Source organism: Antedon mediterranea, chromosome 6 (genome assembly GCF_964355755.1).
Source record: "Antedon mediterranea chromosome 6, ecAntMedi1.1, whole genome shotgun sequence".
NCBI lineage: Eukaryota > Metazoa > Echinodermata > Crinoidea > Comatulida > Antedonidae > Antedon > Antedon mediterranea.
This window is the reverse complement of record NC_092675.1, coordinates 20,685,979-20,713,937: the sequence shown is the minus strand read 5'-3', so window position 1 is coordinate 20,713,937 and position 27,959 is coordinate 20,685,979. Positions and strand designations below refer to the sequence as shown.

General features: G+C 31.7%; 1 protein-coding gene across 2 annotated transcripts; it reads left to right on the top strand.

The window, feature by feature from the left end:
• The first annotated feature begins 442 nt into the window (after window positions 1–442).
• Window positions 443–26,389, top strand: LOC140051429 (GTP-binding protein Di-Ras2-like). Of its 2 annotated transcripts, XM_072096640.1 has the most exons (3): window positions 443–645; window positions 1,033–1,176; window positions 24,924–26,389. In XM_072096640.1, exons 2-3 carry the CDS (start codon window positions 1,087–1,089, stop codon window positions 25,554–25,556), a joined length of 723 nt encoding a protein of 240 aa, XP_071952741.1. In that variant the 5' UTR covers window positions 443–645; window positions 1,033–1,086; the 3' UTR covers window positions 25,557–26,389. The 2 variants fall into 2 exon arrangements, with proteins under 2 accessions (XP_071952741.1, XP_071952742.1); XM_072096641.1 differs by lacking the exons at window positions 443–645; window positions 1,033–1,176 and adding an exon at window positions 13,353–13,902.
• The last annotated feature ends 1,570 nt before the right edge of the window (window positions 26,390–27,959 follow it).

The following is a 27,959-nucleotide window of genomic DNA, read 5'->3' as shown; positions in this document are numbered from 1 at the left end:
TACGTGTCCCAAAGGAGGGTTTAAAGATTATGGGAGGGGTGTGCAGAGAATATTACCACTAATGGTCTAGACTATAATATAAATATTTTAATGGAGCTATTCGAAAACCGGATGTACATCATGTCAATATTTAAAATTGATTTTAAAAATGTTATTATAAATTTTAGTAATTTAAAAAGTGTAAAAATGTAAATATTGTATATCTATCGTATTTACACACATCCATATTTGTTATTCATATACCTAATACAATTAAATATAATATGTCACAATAAAAAGTGAACTTAATTATATTATTTTTATTACGATTCTAACTACTTATGCGATACTATACGCCCATAACGCGATTGTATCTCATTATAAATTTTAAAAACGCGGTCATTATGTTGTGAGTCAGCCGCTTATACTGTATTCGAAATTTCATAAGCAACAGAGCTTCGATTCGCTACATATCCCTCAGCGCTGTTCGAATGAAATTATCATATTCTGACTAAGTGCATCCTTCACTATCTAACCGTTGGTGAGGAGAAAAGACGCGACTTGAGTTTATTAGCGTTCATTGTGTTTTAACATCAGTTTGCCGAATTTGACTTACTTAATGATGTTTTATTTTGCCACTAGGATAGTATAACTCAGGCATTTTGTGTACGTGTGTTACAGCAGATTTTTTTTAATACGTGATACTTATAAAAGTTGGATGTGGACTCCCATGCAATGTCATGATTGCTTGCAATTATTTACTATATGCCATATTCATTAGATATAATATGTAATTTTTAGGAATATAGCCTGTAGTGCGTAAAGCATATAGATACCTATTCATAACCATCAAAAAACGTTCGAGAATTATTCAATTACTTTATATTATTAATGTATCTCTGTACATGTCCCAACGTATTTTTCCAATAACGGTATAATGTAAACCGCATTCTATTCCGTTTAAATTTGTTACATTTATCTATTATTTTTATAGTTAACGTCTGTTAAATTGGTCACGTAACGAGAATAATGTTGATTATTTTTCTTATTTAGAGACGATTCAGCCGCTTGCTGCTAAATATTAAAACATTCTGCTCAATAGTGAATATGGCTTCGCCTTCACGTAGAAGGAATACAGCGGTCAATCAGGAACACACCATAGAGGAATGGAAACACCACGGTCAGCATAGAGATAAGGTAGGAAAGATACATTTTCAGTATTAAAATTACCAAATAATGTCTACAATACACAAATTTGGCCCCTTCCTGTCGGTGGATATTGTAGTGTAGAATATGTAAATGCTGTCACACACGCACGTTAAGTACACATTTTTAGATATAGTCATTACATAACATAAAAAAGTACCCGGATCTGAATTTGTTTTATACGTATCCATTAGTGGTACATTTAGAAATGTAAAAAAACTGTTAATGCAATATCACAAACACATTAAGCTAAATACACATTCATGGCGTAAGATAATTACATGTTGTTTTAGCTGGCAATATAAGAAATAAATGCTTATAATAATTTCCTAGGCCTTATTAATGTATGGTATATTAGTGACGTGAATACCAGTAGTGTTAAAATTAATATCTGAAATTGCGTTTAATATATGCCTATAAATTATTATAGTAGTATAAGTAAGTATATTTTAGTAGAACAGTTACATGTCTACCTTCTCTAGGCCTCTGCTAAATTCATGGTATTTAGTGGAACCAGTTGTCGATACTCTCTATAGTCATATCTGTTAATGGTATATTAGTGGAACGAACCAGTTGTCAACACTCTCTAGTCCTCTGTAAAATTCATAGTATATTGTAGTGGAACCAATAATGTTAAAATGAACATCATAAGAAATTTGAATAATTTAAGCTGGCACGCAAGAAGAAATTAATTTAAAATGTACCTATCATATTATATTCCACTATGCTGATTTTGAATTAAATATTAGAAGGAAGTCATTTGTGATACGTTTAGTAAACCATAGACACATTAAAGCGTCGAATACACATTAAATATTAACTTTGAATAAGCAATGTAAATTGAACGAGGATATTAGAAAAATAGTATAAGCAGGGGCAGATTCAGGAGTTTTTAAATATGCGGGACCACTAATAAATAATTTGTGGTTGAAATTGAAATATATATTTATACTGGGTAACCTCTTCAGTCAATGACTGGTCTCCCAGAGGTGTTATTGGTGATCAGTGGCTGTGATGTACTAATACACCGGGGTAACCCCCTACTCGTCTCGAAAGATGTACTAGGTTCTTTAAAGTGCACACGAGCCAGATGTGTACACTGGACCTACGGTTTATAGTCCTTATCCGAGAAGACTCGTTCTACCACCAGAACCATGGAGTGAGTGAGCCTCGAACCCCTGCCGTTGTTATGGCTAGGTAATTACGGTTCCACTGTTTTAACCGCTCGGCCACTCATAGTTGGATGGCTGCGGGAAGGGGTATTCTATAAATCCCCAGAGTTGCATGCCCGTCGATTTTACCATTTTTAATTTAAGGTACTTTTGTACTATATGGATAAAATTGGAGTTGAGTTGTAGCTTGGTTGTTAAAATGCTATAGGTTCTTTTCGATCCTAAGGTCTTCGGTTCAAATCCTGTTAGAAGTAAGGATTTTCTTCTCATGACAAATACTTTACCGTTATGAGCATGAAAGTGAAATCGTCTTATCGTTACCCAAATTCGGCCTAGTTTTCTCCCCCTTCAATGTATATTCAGGAAGAGTGCTCCCACACGCAAACTAGAAATGTGAAATACTAATTTAGGTTTTAAAAATGGGAAACGTTCGAATAGAAGGATGAAGTATTGATTAAAACACTGTGAAACGTCTATGAATAAATAATACGTTATTCTAACTAGAGGTCAAGCTATAACATAAACCCATCAATACATTATTATTGCAAATAATATGAATGCAGTAATTGAAAATACTGATGAAGACAACTAAGACTTGTTTCTGTAAACTCCATTTTGAACGATTAATCGCACAGATCATACAGATTAGTATACAGATTAACAGGATACAGATTAATAGTATACATATTAATAGAATACAGATTAATAGGATATACATGAATAGTATACCGGTACAGATTAATAGGATACAGATTAATAGTATACAGATTAATAGAATACAGATTAATAGTATACAGAATAATAGTATTCAGATTAATAGTATACAGATTAATAGAATACAGATTAATAGGATATACATTAATAGTATACAGATTAATAGGATACAGATTAATAGTATACAGATTAATAGTATACAGATTGATAGAATACAGATTAATAGTATACAGATTAATAGTATACAGATTAATAGTATACAGAATAATAGTATTCAGATTAATAGTATACAGATTAATAGAATACAGATTAATAGGATATACATTAATAGTATACAGATTAATAGGATACAGATTAATAGTATACAGATTAATAGTATACAGATTGATAGAATACAGATTAATAGTATACAGATTAATAGTATACAGACTGATAGTATACAGATTGATAGTATACAGATTGATAGAATACAGATTAATAGGATACAGATTAATAGGATACAGATTAATAGAATACAGATTAATAGTATACAGATTAATAGGAGATAGATTAACAGTATACAGATTAATAGTATACAGATTAATAGGATACAGATTAATAGTATACAGATTAATAGTATACCGATTAATAGTATACAGATTAATAGGATACAGATTAACAGTATACAGATTAATAGTATACCGCATTATAATAAAATACAGATTAATTGTATACAGATTAATAGTATACAGATTAATAGGATACAGATTAATAGTACCGTATACAGATTAATAGTATACAGATTTAAAAAAATATATTTCTTTTTCATGTCTGAGGATATGTTTGCTTCCGGGGCGCTGCGATGCTGAATAATGAATAGGAAACAATAGAACAGGATACCAACTATTAACATTTAAAACAAGACTATATTATAATCAATATTATAGCTATTTTGTAGGCGTACTTATTACTTGATACTTGGCATCTTTTGTTATTGTTGTACAAACAACAAACTAACTTAAAAATTGAAAAAATCATCGTATCAGAATTAATAGAACTATCCGAAAGAACAAGTCGAGAACATTTCAAAACCCTTCATATTTTCTGGTATGATTTTCCGATATCATGTCTATTTAATGATCAGGTATTTATAGAAATATATACGGTTCATCAATCACAGTAAGCATACTATTAATATTATATGGAAAATGAAGTAAAATAGCAGATATTAGTTTGACAGCGAGCATATGGAGTAAAATTAGGTGAAAGTGTGTGTATTATATTTTCATCATCAAAAAAAGATTATAGGTAAAACCACGCCCACTTAAAATAAAGTTTAATATTCAGCAACTCACGTAATACTATAGATATTATAGCTTTTGATCCGTGTTTAATTACCGCACTCATCATCATCGACAAGTTCACGTTGGAAACCAGGTTACACCGGTAGTCTCTGGTCTCCTCACAAATAACGTTGTACACTTTACTATTCGGGCCAAAATTCATGAAACATAGAAAAGGAGTTAGTAGACTTTCTACACTGACATGTTTTAACTTAAATCAGAAGGATTTTAATGATTAAATTCTGAAATGATCAAAAAGCAAATTAAATTACGATGCCTGTCAGTTTATTGACAGTTGTCATAAGCAGTTTGCAGTGTTGTCTCATTCGAATACCATACATACGCCCTCAACATTTCAACAGTTACGGTGACGGTATCCCTCTGCCCTTTGTCATCTTAATGAAAAAAATCGAAAGCAAATATTACAATAGCTAAATATTAAAATAAACCATGCCTATTATAGTTTAATTTAAAGTATTTAACACACGAAGGCTTATTAAAAAAATATCTATAATTCTATTTGTATCTTCAATATAGACCAAAATATTAAATAGCACGCCCTCTGTAATTTACCAAGTATTTCGCTCAGTTTGTTAGATTTTTTTTTTGTGGTCAAAAAGATAGAAATTAACATACTGTACTTATAATTTGATTATTCGTTTAGACTGATTGTCATAAAAGTAATATAAGAAGTTTTCTCACTGTTCCAATATCTGGGTGTTAATTCACCGCAAGACAAACAATTAGCCTACACAAAAGATGTTTTACATAAATATAATAATCTTCTTGAGGTTTTCCGTAGAAATAATCCTTACACAAGCCAGAATACAAAGCATCTTAACCATCTTATTACAATTTTACTATCCACTCAAATCGTCTTATTAAATCAAATTCATAAACGTGTTAAATTGCAACGTACACATAGAATTACATACAAATTGTGTTTGTTAAACATACTTTAATCAATCGTAGATCATAACACACAAAGAGTATGTCATAAATTAGACAGCCTTTCAATTTCTGCTTCTGTGTAACAAAATCATTGTTCCATTTGACATTGAGATTAATTTGTGCAATATTGTATATACAACGGCAACATTTAGCTTTAATAGCTTTTATAAGCATTTTGAAGCATGACACGTGGGATTGTATGGAAAGAACACGAGTAAACAAAGGATAACTTGTTTACACAACAGATATAATAAATCATTAACATCAGTAGTCTGGAGGACACGATCCGTAGACTACAAAGTGAAAGGTTAGTTTAGGCAGGGAGTTGTTACAACTCCCTGGTTTAGGCTATTAACATAAACGTATCAAGCAACTGATCCACTATTTGGATACATAGTCGGTTCCTTTTAATTATAATTGTGGTATTCCATGAAACACGTGTTTATACACATTAAAAATAACTATTTTAACACCATCCTTCATAGGAAACATTTAGGCACAAGTGGCGTGTCATGCCTATACTTGACCTAGAATGACAAGGTGTTCATTGGTCCAAAGTTTTAGGTCAACGTTGCGTTTCAACCAATAGTTAGTTATCATCCCATTGGGACATATTATGGCCACTGTATTGGGTCCTGAAGTTGTCCCCGTAATAGATTTTAGGCTACTGGAGCCAATCTAATCTTGGTTTCCATTGAAGCGATATAATTGAAGACATTTCTTAATGGTTTAGTGAACTAGATAACTTGCTGAAAGGGTACTAATTTTGTTGATATGAAACTCTAATTAGTATAAACAACTCTTTGATAACGTAGAAACAAACTATGATATCGATTATGTCGAGCCATAACGTTGAAGCATCAATATAAACTAATACAGTGTGATAGGATTAATTGGACATGAAATAAACAGAAACACAGATTCGGACACAGTGACCCCTGGACCACTAACCTTGAATTACTCCCCTCAGTTTGTTATGGTAAGTGTATAAGATTCACATGCATTCCGAATTGAGTTAGGCATGGTACGATACGAACCAAAAAATGACGCAAATATAAATATAGGGCTATGTTGTCAAAAATTCGTTTAAGATTTGGTGTGAGTGCAGCTGTTTGTTTTAATGTTAGGCTTAATTCAGGGGAAGTTGTCCTAGGGGAAATTGTCCAAGGCGGTAGCAGTCCTAGGACTGATTTCAACGGCAGCAGTTGTCCTAGGACTGATTGTCCTAGACGTTAGGTGTTGGTGGGAAATAAAAAACAGACTAGTAAATTATTTAGCTTAGAAATGTAGCATCTAGAATGAAAGATGTTTTCATATAGGAAGGACGCACCATTTTTTGTTTCGTGAATTGTTAACCAATTAATCAACAAATATCATTAAAATATAATTTAATATAATTCGTTTAATTAATTAGCTTATTGTGTTTTATAAATCATTTTAATCTTGAGCAAATTGACACATTTATGACATTTTTGTAATGTACAGTTGGGTATGTTAATAATTCAAGTTTAATTAATGTGATAACTGACACTGTGACAATTTATATCACATCTGTATAAAACCTTTAGGACACATTTGGAAACAGCGCTTTAAATTATGAATATTATTGATTATTTGTTTGTTTTATTTTTACACACATATGTTAATAAAAAGTAAGACAAATAATTGAAAGATATAAGTACATGAGTAATAATACAGTGTGGTAGGTCACCAAAATAAGATTGCAAAGAATCTTTAGGTCATGGAATAGTCGCGATATCCCTACACATATCCTGATATCACTGATAGAGAAATTTGTTAGTTGTGTTGGCCCATGAAATGTTACAATAAATAATATATGGTAAAACTAAAGTGAAAGATAATATTTTAATTTGCTTATGACGCCGATATTTCTGGAAATAATATATATTGAAGGTTTGTATGGCAAAATCAAATGTTAATTATTAGTTTGCGGTAGGCCTACACCACGTATGTTAGTTCTGAAAAGAACTGTTGAGTTTCTCGATGTTTCGATGGGTCTAGGACAACTACCCCTGGACAATTACCACTCGGACAATAACCCCCTGGACAATCACCCTCCTAAGACAACTACCCCCCGGACAACTACCCTCTTAGGACAACTACCCCCTTAGGACAACTCCCCCCTTAGGACAACTACCCCCTGGACAATCACCCTCCTAAGACAACTACCCCCCCGGACAACTACCCTCTTAGGACAACTACCCCCTTAGGACAACTACCCCCTTAGGACAACTACCCCCTAGGACAATTACCCCCTAGGACAACTACCCCCTAGGACAACTAGCCCCTAGGACAACTACCCTCTAGGACAACTACCCCCTCTAGGACAACTACCCTCTAGGACAATTATCCCTAGGACAATTACCCCCGAGGAAAACTACCCTCAAGCTACAACTTATACAGCTTTGGACAACTACGATTGGTAACCAAATAAACAAGCTGCTTCTTTTGGTGCCAATTGCATTGTGTGTGTGAAGAGGGGACTACGAGGGCGTTGTACCACACTATACATTTAACAATATTTGACGTGAAATTATTAAAATATCGACGTATGTACCTAAGATTTAAGTTTTTTAAAACTTCTATGACAAACTTTAAAATCGATTTCCTCAATTGGCGCAGTTAGCTATGTTTTCATAATAGAAAGACTAAGAAATATATAAACCTGTCAAACGGGGGAGAGAGAGAGATTGATTTTCAAATCGTGTAATGTAATCAATTGATTAATAGTCTAGGTTATTTTTTAAATCTAAAGTAAAATTAGGAGGTTCTTTGCTGTAGAATACGAATTGGAATAAAATGAAATAAGTAGAAATGTTTAAGTCATAAACATATCATGGATATAATTATTCTTTAGGTTCTAAAAACGTGTATTGTCCTATTTTCTCAGGAGTGGGGTGAACATTTAAAAAAAAAATCAATTAAAGTTCTTCTATGAAGTAATAACAGCCAAACCAATATTCCATATTACTGGACTTGTAGTAGTAGTAAACGTATAATGTCATTAAACAGCATAACATAAGCTCTTACGGTAAAACATTTGTTTTGAAAAAGAAAAGAGAGAACAAAAATCGGGTCAATTTTATCGATATTAAGGGGCTGCTCCAGCCAGTCCCACTATCTTACTAGTCCAACTGCTATGCCCCTAGGACAACTACCCCTCTAGAACAACAACACTCTCTGAACAACCACACCTACACCTTAGGTTATAATTACGATATTGTAATACTTAACTTTAAAACATAGGGAGAGAGATTGATCTTAAATGAAGACTGTTTGATTGACTGGTGCAGCTAGGTAAACTGTATGTTCCTAGATTTATATACGGCATCTTCATGTCACACAAGAATAAAATAAGCCCACCCTTTATTTTTCAAGATTGGAATACGTTTTAATAATTTGATCGATTCTCGTTTAATGTAAAAATAACTGCTGACGACGATACGCATATTAAAAAATGCAAAAGCTTTCATTTAAGAGCAATTCAACGACGATCGTTTGAAAACGATCAAGTTGAAACGATGACAATAGCGAGTACCTTTTTCTGTAAATCGTTAACATTTCAATGTTTACGTAGGTGATCGCCGGTTTTATAACCTAATAACGTCGACAGGAAAACAGGCTTAAGTTTTACAAGATCGTAATTATAACCTAAGGTGTAGGTGTCATGATATAGGTGTGGTTGTTCAGAGGGTGTTGTTGTCCTAGGAGCATAGCAGTTGGACTAGAGGGTAGTTGTCCTAGGGGGTAGTTATCCTAGGGGGTAGTTGTCCGGGTGGGAGTTGTCCTAAGGCGGTAGTTGTCCTAGAGGGTATAGTTGTCCTATAGGGGGTAGTTTTCCGGGTGGGAGTTGTCCTAAGGGGGTAGTTGTCCTAGAGGATAGTTGTCCTAGGGGGTAATTGTCCGGGTTAGGGCGTTACAACTTTTAGGCTTATTATAAGAAGATAAAATTTAAGTTCAGTATTGATTATTTTAAAACGTTCAGTTTTATGAGAATAAAAAATATCTGCAAACAAAACAAAAATTAAAAGTTACGAGGAATTAGGAAGATCATTGATATAAATTAATTGTAAATATAAACACTGATAGTCAAGGCAGTTAGATTTCCTAGGTATATGGATCATGCCAACTTGGGGTTAAAAATTTAAATAATAACAACATGTTTGTTTAAGTGATGTACTTCAATTATTATGATAGTAATATACTTAAGTTGTATGAAATATGATCAACAACTATAACAAGTTTATTACATAAATTTAAGTGCCAGTCTTGATAAGTTATGCTGCAAAGGTGGCATTGTTTACATAAGATCTACAAGGTGTTATTAGTGCATAGAGCATGATAAAGGTTATACCATAAAGAGTAAAACTACAAAATGCCCTATTCAAAGTTTGTTTTTGTTTTCATCCAGGCTTCAAATGTTTTGGCAATTTTTTTTCTGCGACGATCACATCGTTGTAACGATCTATTTGTATGATGTGTTATTCTTGGATATCTAACACATTATTACCTTTTACATAACATTTTAGATAAATTTATTGTCGTACACAATGTTCATTAAGCGATGCTATAAACCACATTTATTACCAGTGATGCGTATCATATTTAGACTACGAGTTCGATACACTTCACTAACACCACTGATGTAAAATGGGCTAAATTGGTTTATAATCGGAATACATATTGATCAAAAAAATATGGATGCAAAGTGGTTAGATTAGAAACGAAGATTGGAAATTAGCCAATTCTGGTTTCAACCGTGGAACAAGAAAATTGCTCCATGATTCAACCAACCAAGCAGAATGATAACAACTGAAGCAAATGCAATCGTTCGTTGGCTTCGACATGCCAACTATATTTGTTTTCGACAATCACATCCATTGAGACATTGGCAGAAGATATTGTCAAAAGTAGTTATTTCAAATAGTATACGTATGAAACGCCATATGTGCCAAAAAAAATTTTTTTTTACTAATATTAAGTCAAAACTAGCAATATGGCTAAACGTTGTCTTTGGGATCTAGAAACTATCAAACCTGTGTCGAGGTGGGGAGCGAGGACAAACTTAATATTCCCACATGCGCACATAATACAGTAGTTCAGTCGGTCGTGAAAAAGAAAAATAACTCACGTTAAAGATATTTTTAAAATGAAAGAAATGAAATATAGAGATGGGCATGACAAATAATAACGGACAAAGAGACTAAAAAGTCACATGGAGTGGCAACCATGGATGGAAGACGAAGAAGACACAAAAAGAAGATGGAGAGATGACCTCAAGAGATATCTAAGGAGGATACGATAACTGGTCGATGTTCAAAGAAGAAGAAATGGAAAATGCTCTAGGTTTACATCCAGCAGTGGATGACATAACCGACGATGATGGTGATGATGACGATGATGATGATGATGATGATGATGATGATGATGACTAGCCTGTACGACGGCAATGGTGAAGCAAAGGGTCAAAACCAATTATGACGTTTCATATTCTTGGTGGCTTCTTATGATATCGTAACTAGCTATTATAATTAAAATAATATAGGTACTTTAAAAGGCATTTGTTACATTAATAGTAATGGGTAATACAATAATGGAACAGATAGCGTCTTGTCCAGCAGGGACATAATGCACTAGTAACTCTTTCAATATGTTTCCTTCTCCTCTGAGAGTTCGTGTTACCGGTAAATAAACTGAACTTTAATTAAATCATAAATTGTAAGCATATTGAATTATATTTAAATGAACGTGACTTCATATATTCAAGGCATTTTGGTGCTAATTTTTACACTTCACTGAAAAAGAGCATATCAGGTAATTAGAGAACCTTGGAATTAGCCGGTACGTGGTGGACGATGCGAAGTTGATAGTAAAATGCAATTTGCACAGAAATGTATTTGAAAATAATTATTTTTTAGTGTATCCATCCAAAACGGTAAAATAATAAAGAGTTCAATAGTTATTTCATTACTGTAAATCAGCATAGATCGACGCCCTCTATGCTGTAAGTACTATTATTTGCGAGCACATTATGTTCGCGTTAAGAGTGAAATTATTGTTTATAACTCTGTCTACACTATAAAACCAGTTTGACAAAAAAAGTGTCATGTGCCCAAATATGGTACTGATATGTATACCATCGTGTCCATATATTATGGAAACATAACATGTTTTTGTCACATAAAGTTTTGATAGTAGAGCTTTAGAAAATGACAATCCTGTACTTATTTTAGAAATGATTGTAGGTATGTGAATGTTAGTAATTTAATATCAAGGAGTCCACGTCACAGTGAGTAATTTTTGTTATGTCTCGGAATAAAAATCGAACAAAATTTTCTTTTGAAAAATAATTAATTCTATACGTTAAAATCCAGTGACTGTTTAAAACCATCGAAGATATAGGCCTACCTCCAACTTCGATGCCGATTCTCATTCTTATTCGACAAGTGAAGAGAAAGATTACGAATAGGTATAAAATAAAACATTCTGTGGAAGATTGTATTATTGGTGAGGGGTACAAAATTGTGTTACCAGCTTTACGAAAAAAACGGTTACGGAAGTATATTTAAAAGACCCGAGTCAAATCGATCACGATTAAAAAAAAAAGAATTTTAGGACAGATTTGTTGACAGGGTTATGTTCGATGACCACACATTATGACTGGGTGGAATCAGAAACTTTAAAGCTGTGTCTATACTATCAAACTAGATTGACAAAAAAGTGTGATGTGCCCAAATATGGTAGTGATATGCTTATATATGGTAGTTAAATACGACATAATCATTTCCATACATAAAGTTTGATAGTGTAGAACAGAGCTTAACAATGTTACGTATGTGAATAAGATATGTTCACGTCATAAGACATTTTTTAGTTACTAGTTTTAAAATTGAAATAATAAATAATAATGTGTAAGTTATACAGTATTTGTAAATAAAATTGTTTATTTTAATGAAAAAATGGTCTCTGCGTCACTGTTGTTTTATGTACTACATTTTATGTGATGTTTATTTGTATATGATTTGCACAACCATGTCGATAATGAAGACATAGAAATGTTAGATTAAAAAATGATTTCTCCTTAAAATAAACAATTACCACCCAGACAATTATTCCCCAGACAATTATCCCCCGGACAATTATCCCCCGGACAACTACCCTCTAGGACAACTACCTCCTTAGGACAACCACCCACTAGGATAACTAAAGTTGTCCTAGAGGGTGGGGGGATTGTCCGGGTGGTAGTTTCCCGGGTGGTAGTTGTCTAGCGTCCAGGGGGTAGTTGCCTTAGACCTAACTAAAAAATCACCCATTAATTAACCCTTCTTTTCTACTCACATTAATTAACCAGTTCATTTCTAAAAAAAAAGTATTTTTTGAACAAAACATGATAAATATATTAAAGTATAAGTTATTAATTGTTCACACGATCCGTAAAAGGTATATATTTATTCTAATTATTTAATAACGAGAGCAAATAACAAAATAATATTCGTCTTCTCATTGCAATATACATATTATATTAACACTCTATTTAATTCCGTTATATTTTATTCCATCTGCTTCTTTAACATACCTTAAATTTCAGCTAGGCCTACTTGTTTGATCTGCCTTATGCTATATAAACCAAAAAGTAAGTCTAGGCCTACATGAAAATATTTTCCGCATAGTCCGTTTTTTAGGATTCGATTATAGCTTTATTTCTCATTATATTTGTTCTGGTTCTTTTAATTATAAATGAAAGTACGAAGGTATGTGACTAAAAAACAATCAAATATTAATTCCTTAATAAATATCTCATGTAAAATAGTCGCTATTTTTTATGTGTTATATTTAAATTCTTTGTAACGCGTTATGTGTTATTTAAATTGACAAATAGGTTTATTTTTCAATAGGGATTCCAAGAAAGACCATTTTAGTATGAACATTTAATATCAATAGAGCTATAAAATAATTACTACTCTTTTAGAACACCACATCTGCAGTAGTTAATTATTATACAATATTTTGCATATTGTAGAAGAAAAGTAGGTGTAATAAACCTTTTGTGGCTTTTGTTTTTTACCCATCATTCAAGAGTGTCTTTGTTATTGTAATTATAGTACACACAGTTGAATGTTGACGCATTGTACAATTTGCCATTGATTACAATTCAACACCATAACTAAACAACGACTTATTTCAACTGACGTCAGAGAACCCAATATAGAGAGAGACGCATATTCACGCCTGTTTTCATTGCTCATCTATCGATCAGAATAATATGATATTTGCATATGAAGACAGAATAGCTAGCTGGCTATGCCAAAAACATTCAGTGTAAAGTAGAAGTTTGATTGCTGCAGTCGTTTGTTACAAAAGATCGTTTGAGGCCGACGCGTATAAACGAACGAGAAGTGGAGTAATTGTAGCGGGAGCTACGGACATATTGCTTTGAGAAATGATGCGGAAGGTTGATACTAATTTTGGCCTAGTACTCGTTTTAACAATAAGATAATTTTTTACAGGAGAATATATACCGTCCAGGCAAAAATAAGGTCAGTGATGAACTGTATCATTTAATATTTGGAATAACATTACATAAAATATGAGGTGACGGATTATTATGTCATCATTCATATTGATTCATGGGTAGCTAGCTAGCTTATTCATCTGAAAGTAGACACTTAACGATTCTTGGCGTAGTAAGCATTGAAGGCGAACAACAAAGCAATCATGGCTAGGCTTGCGATCAACATTCATTTTTGTCTTTTCCGAGTCCAAATTAATATTTGTATTTCTAACGTGTATGCGATACTAAACCATAGCGTTACTTTAAAACGTTTCTTAGCATATGTAAATGTGTATGAATATGCATAAGGGGCAGTGTAGGGTTACCAAAACTTTACAGCCAATAGGAAAAGGGAGGGCCGTTTTATGTTGTTATGAACAGCAGAATTGGACTTTGTGATTGACGATTACTTAAATATAAAACATAATTGGCGTTGAGTGGCTTCCATATCTATTGAAATAATACCACATGATCAAATTGCTAAATATCTGATAATTTCTTGTAGATTGTTATAATTGTAGATCGTACCGTAAATTTGTTTAATTTGCCTGTTTTGGGTTGACCAACTAGCATGGGTGTTGAGCACTTTCCTTGCCTTATACTATATTTGTTTTGTATTTTGCAAAAAATTGATTAAATAGAAAATAAATAAATATGGACACTCTGAATGTTAAAGTTACATTTATTTTTGTTTACCAGAAGGTTTCTTAAAATTACAGTTTACCAGGTAATTTTTTTTCAATCAATTTTTTGGTGATTACTATTTATGACATTAAAATGACACATTCAATAAAAATGTGTTATACAAAGTGGTATAAATAATGCAAGCATAAATTTTAAAAAAGAGAGTTACTAAAGACAATACAACTAAAGTTCAAAAGCTGAGTTGTTTTGTTTCCATTAAAAAAATGTTACTAATGAATTATATAATTTACATTTATTGATCAACATCTGTAAGACAATTGGGAAACGTAACATATAACAAAGTAATATAAAATGAATATATGTATATTATATAATTGATTTTCAGAATATAACTCGGGCGTTTCAAATTAATGTTTGGCGCCTGTGGTGTTATATATACTGTAAATGCAAAAACAAAATAAGAGAAACAAGAACTGATTGATTACAAAGAAATGTATTTATTAAAAATAAGTATGTAACAAAAATATGAATCTCACAAAAGAGAAAAGAAATGGAGAGAGGGAATATCTTTTATCTCTTTATTTTTAAATTTAAAGAATGATTTGGCTGTAAATAACAAATTTACTTTATATATTGGAAATTGAAACATAACATTTAGGTGTGAAAATTTACTGCAGCAGATTTGGATAAAATTAGAGCATTCATAATGAATGGTTCATGAAACAATCTGGTGTAAACCAAGATTATACTAGCTTTCATAAGGCTAAACTCACTCATGCATTAAAATCTCTTGAAGGAAAACCGAGCTATTTATTTATTTATTCATTGCTTTGATAATAGGCCTAACCTTTGATTAATATGATTCAAAACCACAATGTGTACAATTTACTCTTTACAAGAATAAAATTTAGTGTTTTGAAAAACTACATTTTGTAAGAAATATTTTATTTGTTTTAATCTGACAATTGAGTAAGTGTATCTTTTTATGTATTTTTGACGTTCTCACTTCTTTTTGTGTATTTCATCTAGTTTTCTGTGGTTATGGTGCTATTATTATTATGGTGCTGTTATTTTTTATGGTCTGGTTTGAATTGTTAGTATCCAATCTCATATATTCAAGATTCTTTATTGGTCCATAAACTGGAAATTTGACTTTTCAATTATACATAAAAAATTATGTGAATATTATACTGAATATGCAATAAAGATTATTTCATTTAAAACAAGTATTTAAAACAAGAATCTATATTATAATAGCACTAACACAAAATTGTATTCCTCTATCTCATCATAAACGACACAACCAACTAAGTCATCTTTTAATTCTCCTCTATCCATAAAAGTTTTGTTAGAATGGCAAATTTGTGCGAAAATTGTGTTTTTGAATAGCAAATTTCACACCCGGTAAATGTTCTGCCTTTTTTTCTACGTCAAAATCCTAAGATCACAGAGAGGTTATTGCTCGTCAGTACAAATCCAGTGAAGAGGCACCATCTAGTGATATGTATTGTATTGTACTATTTGCCAGCCATAATCTTATTATTGGCACATATTCCTGTTAATTTACAATTACAATAAGATCATTTATTGAGCCAAATTATACCGCTTTTACAGCATTTTTAAAGGAAAATATAGTTTTAGGAGAAAATAAAGTTGTGTTTATGGGATTAATTTCTTTGCCAGAAAAAAATGTGATATTGAATTAATGCAAATTATGGTACGGTATCTAATTTTAGATCAATTGTAATATTCAGAAACAGATTTTTTTGTGGCTTTCTGGGGACAATTTCTATTATTGATTTTACAGTTATTATAAAATTAGTATTAATATAGTATTAATATTTCTGCCTTCATGAATTGAATAACTGTAAAAGGTCAAAGGTTACAATGGTAAAACATTAGTGAAGTGTATTGAATTTCTCAATTTGGGTTGCTCGTTCATTAATTACATCTTAGGGTTGAGAGTTAGATCATGTGCAAACGTTTGAGATAATATTGCCACAAGTACTGCAGGTCAGATTAAATCTGTGGCAATTGCAGATTATAGATTTGCGGTGTCCCTTTGGTACGGTCAAGCACTCGACCGAGAGTAATACGAGTAAAGTGTCTTACCAGACACGCAAGAACATCATTGACGGAGCTTTATCGAACGCGAGTCTACATTGAAAGTCAGATCTCTAAACCGCTGAACTACAGGACAATATCTCGTAATCCGAAACAATATGGTTTCCTGTAAGGGCTATTTACGTCCCTTCATCAACTGATTGCAAGACTCAACATTGTCAAAAGTTAATCGTCCGAACAATGATGTCACTTAAATAGACTGCCTACTTAACATGATGAAAATCACAGAACCGTGGTGCACTGAATATGTTTTATCATAAACATGCATCAATCTGACGTATTTGCTGACTTAACTGCGGTAGTATTTCTCCTTTTTTTGAGGGTCATCCCACATAAAGCATAAATATCAATCACATGTACTGTATATACAAATACAGCAGGCCCACCTATACATTATAATTTTATTTTAGCAACTTACTACAGTAGTTCCACCTACCAACACCCATAATTCACATTTAGGAATAAGAAAATCCTCATCTCCCAAGTTGCAAAACGTTTATAATGCAAAAAAAAGTAAAATATGATACCCACATGCCAAATAAATCAAAGTATCATCATCAAATTTACAATTTTTCATGATTCAATTATTTTGTGACCAATAAAAATGTTTTATTATAGCATAAAGAGTAAATGTTTTATGCCAAATCATATTGACCACTGATTTCAACTTGTATATCCTTCATGAAATATTGGGTCACCAAAGCAAACTTAATTTCAGCCATTCAATTCTCATTGCAATTTTATACATACAGTACATTGCAACAATTATGATATCAATTTTTTAAAACTATTAATATTGTTTTGCTTGTACAAACAAAATTGTTTTTTTTATGCATCGCTATTTCTTGGAATGTGCCACCGTAATAATGTAGAATCCAAATTAAACTTACTTGATACAGGCTTTCTCCCCTTACATTCATGCCTGTGTAGTGTGATTGGTAAAGCCATCTTAATGGTCTTTTATACAAGATTACATTTCTTTACATCAGATCAAAATATCTAGGGTCAGATTTATCAAAGATGCTTAGCAAAAAAAAATAATATTGACTTAAGTCAATTTTGCTGTGTCAATATTAAAAAATAAACATTTGTAGTATTTCATTTCTTGCAAATCTTAGTTGATCAAAGTCCATTCTATAAGATAACAAGCAGTGGTTTGATAAATAAAGCTTAAATAAAGTCACTTAAGTGCTTTTAAACTATCTTAACTTAAGCAAAAATGTTGATACAAATGATAGCCCATACTAATACATGTTTGTGTCACGATAAACATGATTTAGTGTACTGCATTTTGGTAACTGTCAAGATGTTGATTTGAAAAATCTCTTTGGTTTAATCCTAGCTTTCCTCCTTTTAGATAATTTTTCCTGTTTCTAAATCTTTTGACCTTCAAGGTGGTCACTTTTACGAGAAATAAAATATCAATGTGGCAAATGCACGTCATTACCTAAGCTTTCATTATTAATTTAATTTTAAAATACCAATTTTAGAACGCTAACATTCAGAATAGCCTACATATTAATTAAACTCCAAAACAATTCTTTCACAATGAATTACAGAACTATTATTTCACACCTTCAATTTAATAACAATATACAGTAGAATGCCTTACCCAACAAAGTGTACATTACCTTAGGGATGTCACCTGAATAGGTAGGAGTTTATGCTATATCTTGCCTCATGTTCATTTTATGATAGTAACCTCTTAATAGAGGTATCCACTAAAGAGGGGTTCTAATGAAGACAGGGCCATGCTACTACAGTAATTGTACAAACTTGTATCTCAAAATAGTGGATGCCGCTACAGTAATTCGCTTAAAAAAAAAATAATTATTTGATATTTGTTCGCAACCTTAGCAGATGGTGGGTCTCCTGTATTCTGAATGTTATCAAAAAGCTCATTCACTATACGTCATACAGTATAACAACACCCCCTTGATATATTTTATAGTTTTAAAGGACATTATCATTGTTTGTTATTGTAGTTATATTGAAACAAAAACTTCCTAATCTGTTTATTACAGTACACATCTCTGTGGTGCACTGTACAAACGTTTCCAATTGACAGTCTTTTCCTAAGGCAATATCACACCACCGCTTTTTGTCATAATCACACCGGATTTTAAAAGAGAGATTATACCAAGAAGATAATTCTCCACCTACAATACTAGGAAATTTACTATTGAGCAATCGTTAGAAAGTTACAATAGATCATTGCAGATAAGGACGAAAAAAATTATGGCCAAATTACATCCTTAAAAAGGAAAATACTATTTTTATTACAACGATTCATCCGGTTAATGATGTAAAAATATTAGAGATGTCTAAAAATTGTATTTTATATACAAGTGGTAAGTACTGTGCTTTTAATTCAGTATCTTCTATCTGCTTCAATTCTGAAAGGTAATTTTCCTTTTGCAATTGTGCTATCTTGTAATATAGGTTGGCAATCTAAGACTGTTATTCATGAAATGCTGGACACTTAGTAATTATAATTAGTCAATAACACTTAAATAACATATTGGTGTCGGATTCGTTATACGTGAAACATAGTAATGATATGTTAATCATTTGCCACAGAGTAATTTGAATATTCAATAATCTAAGCGCACATTAAAAAATTAATCAATATTTTTATTAAATATACAAAAGCGAAATAGCTGGTAAGTGTATGGTATCAACATTGATATTTTATGTTTGAACAAACTCTTTTGTGCTGTAGTTTGAATAAATACAATGAGATTATTGTACTGATGTTGGCATCCATTTAAACTGAATGTAAACTGGGTCAAGTTTAGCGGTAGGTAGACTTAGAATATAGGTCTACTGAAAAACTAAAATAATTTTAAATGAACAGTATAGTAAATTTCATATTATACGCTTTCTGTTGGGCTTATAGAAATATATGGTATACAATAAACATTCTAATTTACAATTGGGCTGTTACAGTCAGCATTATTGTGTGTGCATGTTCTCATTCAGATACTCATGCAAAAAATAATCAAATTGACTGGAAGTCAATGGGTTTGGTTGTTGAAATTAACTGTGATTTTTTAAAGTTTTATTTCTGTGAAAGTGATTAAATTTAATATTAAAACTGTGAAATGGCCTATTTAAAGTCTTAAAAAAAATGTATTATTCATGTTTTTGGGAGACATTCCATCTTTAATTTCTACGGAATTTCCTCCAATTTTTTCTATACCAATTTCTCCCGCTTTATTCTCCTTTTTCCTATTTTTTCTTTTCTTATTCTTCCAATTAAGTATTCCTATACCTATTTCTCCCACGTTATTCTCCTTTTTCCTAATTTTTCTATTCCTATTCTTTCAACTACTGTAAGTATATTCCTATACCTATTTCTCCTACTATATTCTCTCCTTTTTCCTAATTTTTCTATTCCTATTCTTCCAACTACTGTAAGTATTCCTATACCTATTTCTCCCATTTTATTCTCCTTTTTCCTATTTTTTCTATTCCTATAGAATACGTACGTAATCCTATTCTTATTTCTCCTACTATATTCTTATTCATATCACACATACTTCTTACTATTTTTCATATTACTATTTGTTCTATTATTCTTATTCCTATTTTTTCAGTTTCCTATTTCACGTACTATAGTTGTATTTCTATATCTTCTGGTACATTCCTATTCTATTTTAATATTTCTATTTCTCCTACTATGTCAAATTTCCTATTACTGATTTTCCTATTTCTATGATTCCTCTTCCTATCAATTGTTACAGCGTTTTAACCAACAAATACCTTCTCTTTTATTCTTCTGAATTTCTTTTCATCCTATAATGTACTATTGTGTTATTTTAGTATATCAATAATTTAATTCATTTAATTAAAAGCTAAAATGAATTTAGTAAAATCTCAGCATAGCTTAGTTGCAATGCATAATTAAATTAGTTTCTATAATCAACTCAAATTACTAGGATTTACAGAAAGCAAATGCTATGTCGTCATAACATTACAGTAAATTAAACTCCATTAATGAAGACGTGACGCAGTTTGTTGCTGTAGGGTGCAATGGTTGCCTCTAAATGCCCCACAGGTAACAGACCCACTATAATCTAGTTTTCCAACGATCAATAATGAACTGATATTGTACAGTATGGGACAGGCCTGCTTCTTTTCATTAAAATTCAACATATTATGGAACAGGACCTAAAAAAGTGGCTGAATGATGTTTGCCAAATGTTTTTCAAATCAAGAAACAAGAATAAGTGGGTTTTTGCACAGTAACAATTAGAAAGCCACTCCGAGAGTGCATATCTCCGCCTACTGTAAAATTCTCCTACATAAGATTTCTCCGGGAAAAAATATATATATTTGTGTGTGTCTTAATGCTGTTTGTGATTTAGGTAAATTTCACTACAAGCATGTGTATGCGAGTTTGGTGTAATGGTTATGTAACAAGCCTTTCAATTAACAATAGCTTCAGTTGACTAACAATAGAACAGCAACGCGAAAATCAAACGAGTGAATTTGAAAAGAAATAGGTTTTGTAAACTACTCGCATCAAAAAAGGTGCACTTAAATCAAATTATGTTTTAAAATTACAAATCACCAATTATAACTCTTGCCTCTTGTACAAAAATGAAGTTTTTTGGACAAGTAGTTCGAGAAAATGCAATTTCAGTTTACTTAATACTTTAAGACTGCTCGCCGGCTTTTGAAAAATTCTGTCCTATCTTTTAACACTAGCAGGTCTGAAAAGTATACTAAAAAGTGGTTCAGAATTGGGACCATGGTCCCAAATGGTCCCAAAATTTAATGGAATGGTCCTTGACCACATATCTATCTCTATATTCATTTTGGTAAAGATCTTGTAATTATTTTTTGAGTAATCCTGCTAACAAACAGACAAACAGACAAACAAACACACGCGATCGATTACATATACCTCCTTGGCGGAGGTAAATTACAACCCAAAATATTAATAACAATACTGTAAATACAGTTTGAAAAATGTTATGCTAAAGGAAAACTACATTCTTTTCGTATATACAGTAGGTGAATGCAAAAGGCATGAATTATTCATTATTTATATTCCTCTGCGTTATTGAATATGCATGACACGTGATGTAAGAATTGACCTAACTACAGTACAATTGAAATGAAAACAGTTCAAGCCATCTGTGTACCCGGATGACATACAGTACTTTGTGTCCTGTATGTTGTTTACAGGGTTTAAACCTACAAATTTGAGTTTGTTTTGTCTTCACAGTTAAAGAGAAGTTATGTTTTTTTTTTATTTTTAACCATATTTAATGAGGGTGATCCATCCAGCGATTGCTGATCATTAGGGACCCTCAGAGGTTCACAAGACAAACATATACATAAGATGCTCTACATAAACAAAGTCTTACCCTTGGAGTGGTAGCCAAGCATCATAACCACCAAGCCACAACTCCACTCAAAAAATACAGTGCCCCCTGTGAGGGGGATGTTTAGGTTCAGTACAGAACTTAGAAATTACTATGTTCATGCTAAAAACAGATATAAATGTTCTTGAGTTCTATGAGAGCCTCCCGAATTTTCATTCAATCTCCTGAATGTTTCTCTCGAAATTCTGGTTTTACTTAAATAAAAACATTTTTCAAATCCACATTTATTGTTTGAATTCTGGTTTTCAGAAGGTTATTTTTGTATTTAATACATAAACGCATCCGATAGTTGCTAGTTGCACGATGAACCTCTGGTAATCATTAAAACATGCAAAAGAAAGTACAGATTTTGTTCCATAACATTTTTACCATAACAAACATTATCAGTAATACATATCAGATGCCGTATGTCCTGTACTACTCTTCATTATATTGGTATATTGGCAACATCATATTTATCACTTTATAAGTATGACTTTAATTCCCTATGTGACAAATTACATTATCATCTTTCCGATTAACACTAATAATGTGTGGACTATTTATATACAACAATTATATACATCTCTACCTGGGGAAATATCATTTGACACTAAGTAGAATAGTACAGAGACTACAGAATGTGAAACATTGGGTAAAGCATAAAGCAGAATGTGCAGTTTGATTTTCCCAAACTTTATTTTTCTTTAACTATATTCCTTTCCAAAAACATCCCTAAAGATTATTTAATCAAATTTGTACATCACAACATCTAATTTACACCCTCTAATTCAACATTATATAGCGGAAAAGTGTAGGGCATTATGCTTGGTTCAACAATACTCTTTTTTCAAATCGTCCCCAATGGTGGTCTTATCAATTTTCCAGTCACTGTAATTTAGAATTAGTCTCCCTTTTTTTGGTGTTCATTTATGTGGAGAACTATGGAGGCATTTGCTTGTGAGGTCAAATTCACTGATCAGATAGGAACAAAATAGATTTTTGATTTGAGTGCTCGTTGAGATACTGTTCGCTTTAAGAGAGTTATCCACATAAATAAGTTCAAATGTAAATCAAGGTAGGTAAAACATACACTGCATTTAGATATTTTTCAATGGTGAATGTAAACCTACAGTGTACCTGTGGATCATCATCATCATTGGATGGACCCTTAGGATTACTAAACCAGGGGCCTTTGTCCATTGTGTTGTACCACTGCCTATTGCATGTGATATTAAATCTTTCACACAAGGTGTCACCATTTGATTTCACCCTATGTTTCTCGTAAAAATAACTGCCCAGAAATAGCGGCACTATAGTTGTTTACTATAAAGTTGTATACGGTAGCTCGTTTAAAGTGTCTTCACAAACAGTACTAAAATAAATTTATGATTTACGATACAACATTCAACATCACTTAAAGATCCGAAGTGTGCAAACAGAAGAAGAGTATTTCAACAAACAGGTTTTTTCTAAATCGCAAAAATCTTTTACTAAACTGATAGCCATCTCCTATCATTGATGTCATGTTCAAATTCAGGTGAGGACACTTCCAATAATGTCAGAATAGCACAAGCTAAGGTAATTCTGAAGTACACCTCCTTCCCACTTTCCACCTATAAATGAAAGCTATAACAATTCTTTTCATTTTAGTCCTATAGTAGTAAAGTTACATTATGTTTTTCAGTGGGTTTCCAAAATGTCATACAACCCCACAACAACAACAACATATGATTAATAAATTCTACTTTTAGGCAAATACAACTACAGTAGTTTTTTAAAATATAATTTGACTGGAAGTCACTTTAATACATTCTCAAAAAATCATCGCAAGATCATTCTCGGCCATGATTTTGATAAACTTTTGCAGTGTTATGATGTCATATGTCCACCGGTACTCATGTTACGAGAGAAAATGGCAAAATGCTACTGAACAAGTGCCTCAAATTTGCCGGTCGACGTGCCAGTCACTTAGCATGCGCATATTATAAAAACGACGTAAAAGGGTAACAGTAAACATAAAAATCTAAAAGTCCCTATTTACTGTACATTAACAACATCACATTCTAAATTACAGTATCACTTCATATTTGTAATCTCATATGTAACAAATTACTTGTACTATCTTTAAGTGTGAAACAGATAACAATGTGTGGGCTCATTGTATACAACAATTATATACATCTGTACCTGGGGAAGTACAAATTGCAAAACCGCTGATTTCGCTAACACATATCAGTAGATTATCTTTCCTATTCAAAACTCTTGATTTTTGTCACAGTTAATAAACCTCACACAATACAGTAGTATTGTATACTAAAACGGTGTTTGGAGAATTTCTGATCTTTAGGTATATACCGGTTTGCTGTTGTTCAATTATATGCATGAAATACAAAGCAAGAACAGAAAACAGCGAGTATCAATTCCAATTGATAAATAAAGCGTATCATAATAATAAATCAGTGAGTCAGTGACGAAATGAGACAGACTTGAAATTTAAGTACTGTATGAAACCTGTCAGTTGTCTTTATCTCATGTACAATGTTTCGTTATTGCACCCTTCTGATGGGATATTAAGCTGTTGTATACATGTATACAAATGTATAAACTGGAAAGAACTAGAAAGAATAATTAGGTTGAAGCATTAATAATAATTAGCATATGCAAATCATTTTTATCTATATTAGTTTATGAAATAAAATGTACAGAAGAAGAAAATTTACTTTTCAATGTATTGTTTTTTCTTTGAAAATTTGTTGCTGATTTTCAATAGTTTACTTAAAAAGTTGAAAAACACTTAACATATGTACGTTCTATTTAAAGCTCAAACCTTTTTTTAACATAATTATCATTTTTTTTTCAGTTGGTTCGTGATCGAAGTATACGTCTTAGGATAATGCCCGAACAAAGTAATGATTATCGAGTGGCAGTGTTTGGAGCAGGAGGTGTTGGCAAGAGTTCTCTTGTCCTGAGGTTTGTCAAAGGTACATTCCGAGAAAGTTACATTCCAACGATTGAAGATACTTATCGTCAAGTTATCAGTTGTAATAAGAATGTGTGCACGTTACAAATAACCGACACAACCGGGTCGCATCAGTTCCCTGCCATGCAAAGATTATCGATTTCTAAAGGACATGCTTTTATTCTTGTTTACTCTATCACAAATAGGCAATCGCTAGAAGAGCTAAAACCAATATATAGCACAATTACTGAAATCAAAGGAAACGATCTTGACGGTATTCCCATAATGCTCGTGGGCAATAAATGTGACGACCCAAAGAGAATGGTTACGGTTAACGAGGGCTCGATGCTAGCTCGATCTTGGAATTGCTCGTTTTTAGAGACTTCAGCTAAGACAAATTACAATGTTAAGGAACTCTTCCAGAATTTGCTCCAGTTGGAAAAGAAACGAACTATGAGCCTTCACTTAGAAACCAAAAAAACCAAGTCACAGAAAAGACGGGAAAAGTTGAAAGGAAATTGTAGTGTCATGTAATATACACAAATACCCCTTAAAATGCGTATACAAGCACATATACTGTAGATCTATACTGGTTTATGCCTATAACAGTCAACTCTCCCAAATCTAAACTCTCTGAAAATAATCCTGAATTTGTTTAAGCTGCAAACACACTTATTTTAGACCTCAGGAAGTGAAATCTGATCATTTTTAGAATGTGGGCTTTTTTGGCTGAGTTTTACCAAGCGCAAAGTAAAACATACGACCCATGTGTTTGTGACCATATTATAGTCTCTGTACGAGGTGACTTAAGCTCCGCCTACACAATCAAACTAGTTTGACAAAAAATGTTGTGCCCAAATATGGTAGTGATATGCTTAAATATGGTAGTGATATGACATCATGATGTTCATATATGGGCACTTCACATTTTTTTGTCACACAAACACAGTTTGATTGTGGTTTAGAGTGATAAATGAAACTGTCTCAATGGTAAAGTTTTACTGGGCCAACAGGTGAATCTTAACATTTGGCTTGGTAAAGTCTTCCAGTCTTAGGCTGTTAACAGGCATTGTTATGGTAAAACTTACTATTTGTTCAGTTGGTAAGTCTAAAAAAGTCCAGTGCTTTTGGTCCGTTTTTACTACCATAGTACATTCTAAAAGATTTTGCATAAAACCAGCCCCAGCAGTGTATGGTATTGAGAGAGTTGACTTTCACTTTAGGAGAGTGAATGATACCAAAAACAATCACTAACAAGTGGAAAGATAAATTGGGGTAAATCTTTAAAAAAAATAGGGTTTTTTTGCATTATAATTGTGACACAATTCCAGGTTTATTGCATTTATAATAGATACTATAAAAAACATATATAAAATTGTATTTTAATTTGTGAAAAATGGTTTTACAGTAGTTATTTTTTGTTAGAATTCCACACACTACAGTTTGCACCACTAGCCATATTTATAAAGCAATTTTAATTCAAACATTAAATACTTTTTGTACTTAATGTTTTGTTTATTTAGAACTTATAAATGTTCATTTATAACAATTGTGCAATATGCAAGATATGGATTACACTATAAAACATATTCTGCAACAAAAAACTATTAACTTAGATTCATCTTTAAAAGTCATAACAATGTTTAGTATTTTGCTTGTTATTTGCCTTGATAAATTCATTTATTTGAAAGTATTTCTAATTAATATATAATGAATTTAAAGATTGAAGCCAGCATACTGTAGGCTTGTTTCTGTTATGAATTATGCATTTGTTTTCACGCATTTAATTATTAATTATAAATATGATCATTAATTATTGATGCTATGAATTTTGTATTTATATATGAATAGTGACATTAATAATTACATTTTGTAAAAACTGTTCACTAATTCTTTAATAGGTTATTAATATTACTAATTAATAATAATAATCAAACACTATTATTAATTATTAATCTTATAAATTGTGTAAAATATATGTTTGACATAAATTATGTTTACTTTTTTTTAATGTATTTACATTTTACGGTACCCTAAATTAATTTTAATGTAAATATTTTGAATCATTTTTAAATATTTATTTATTTATTTTTGAATAAACTTATCCAACACATATGTCATATGTAATGCTCTATAGCATGACCTTTAATTATATCATTAGCAATAACTGTTTACATGATTCTCATTCAAAGTTACCGGCTCACAACATACAGCCTACACCACGATTATTATCATCGTTACGCCGATATTGGACATATAAATTACAATTTAATACAACTGTTGTACATTTCTATACACAAATGTCATGACGGGCGTTAAATTCAATTCAATGAATGTTCTCAAAAAGTGGAATAATTGATTTTATAAACCAAAAAACATTCATAAATCCACAAAGAAACAAATAAAATTGCATTTTAAAATCCTCTATTATTATCATTTTTTATATAAAAATTTGTTTCCATATATTTGTAATATTTTAATAAACCAGAGTGTAAGCTTATGCAAACCTGAATTGGCTAACTAAGCTCTCTCAAAAATTGTCAAAAATGCTTTAAATTCAGAATTCTTAAAATATACCGTATTTTAGTTCTCTTTGGCATAAGTAACACTTAAATTGGGCTAAAATTTCAATGGTATGGGTTTTATCTTGGGAGTCAGTAGAAAATTTAAGGCACTGATAAGTTTTTTTTAATGTAAACAGCGTGATGAACTATAAAATTACATTTAATGTTTCATATCACATTTCAATTGAATCATTTTGCCTAAATCTCATACAAACAAATATTTTGTTGATTATGTTGAAAATTTAGAATTTTTTAACATAACTCATAAAAAACCATACCATTTTATCATCTTTGACCATAAAGTACCTGAACATTGAGAGGAGAGGAAGGACACATTACCATTCCTTCCACTGTACCCCATTCACCACCCACC

What these genes read in the sequence shown, in the direction of transcription:
- LOC140051429 (XM_072096640.1), top strand. Translation starts at nt 1,087, where the DNA reads ATGGCTTCGCCTTCACGTAGAAGGAATACAGCGGTCAATCAGGAACAC. An exon ending in ACGGTCAGCATAGAGATAAG is followed by an intron (nt 1,177 to 24,923) that starts GTAGGAAAGATA and finishes TTTTTTTTTCAG; the next exon opens with TTGGTTCGTGATCGAAGTAT.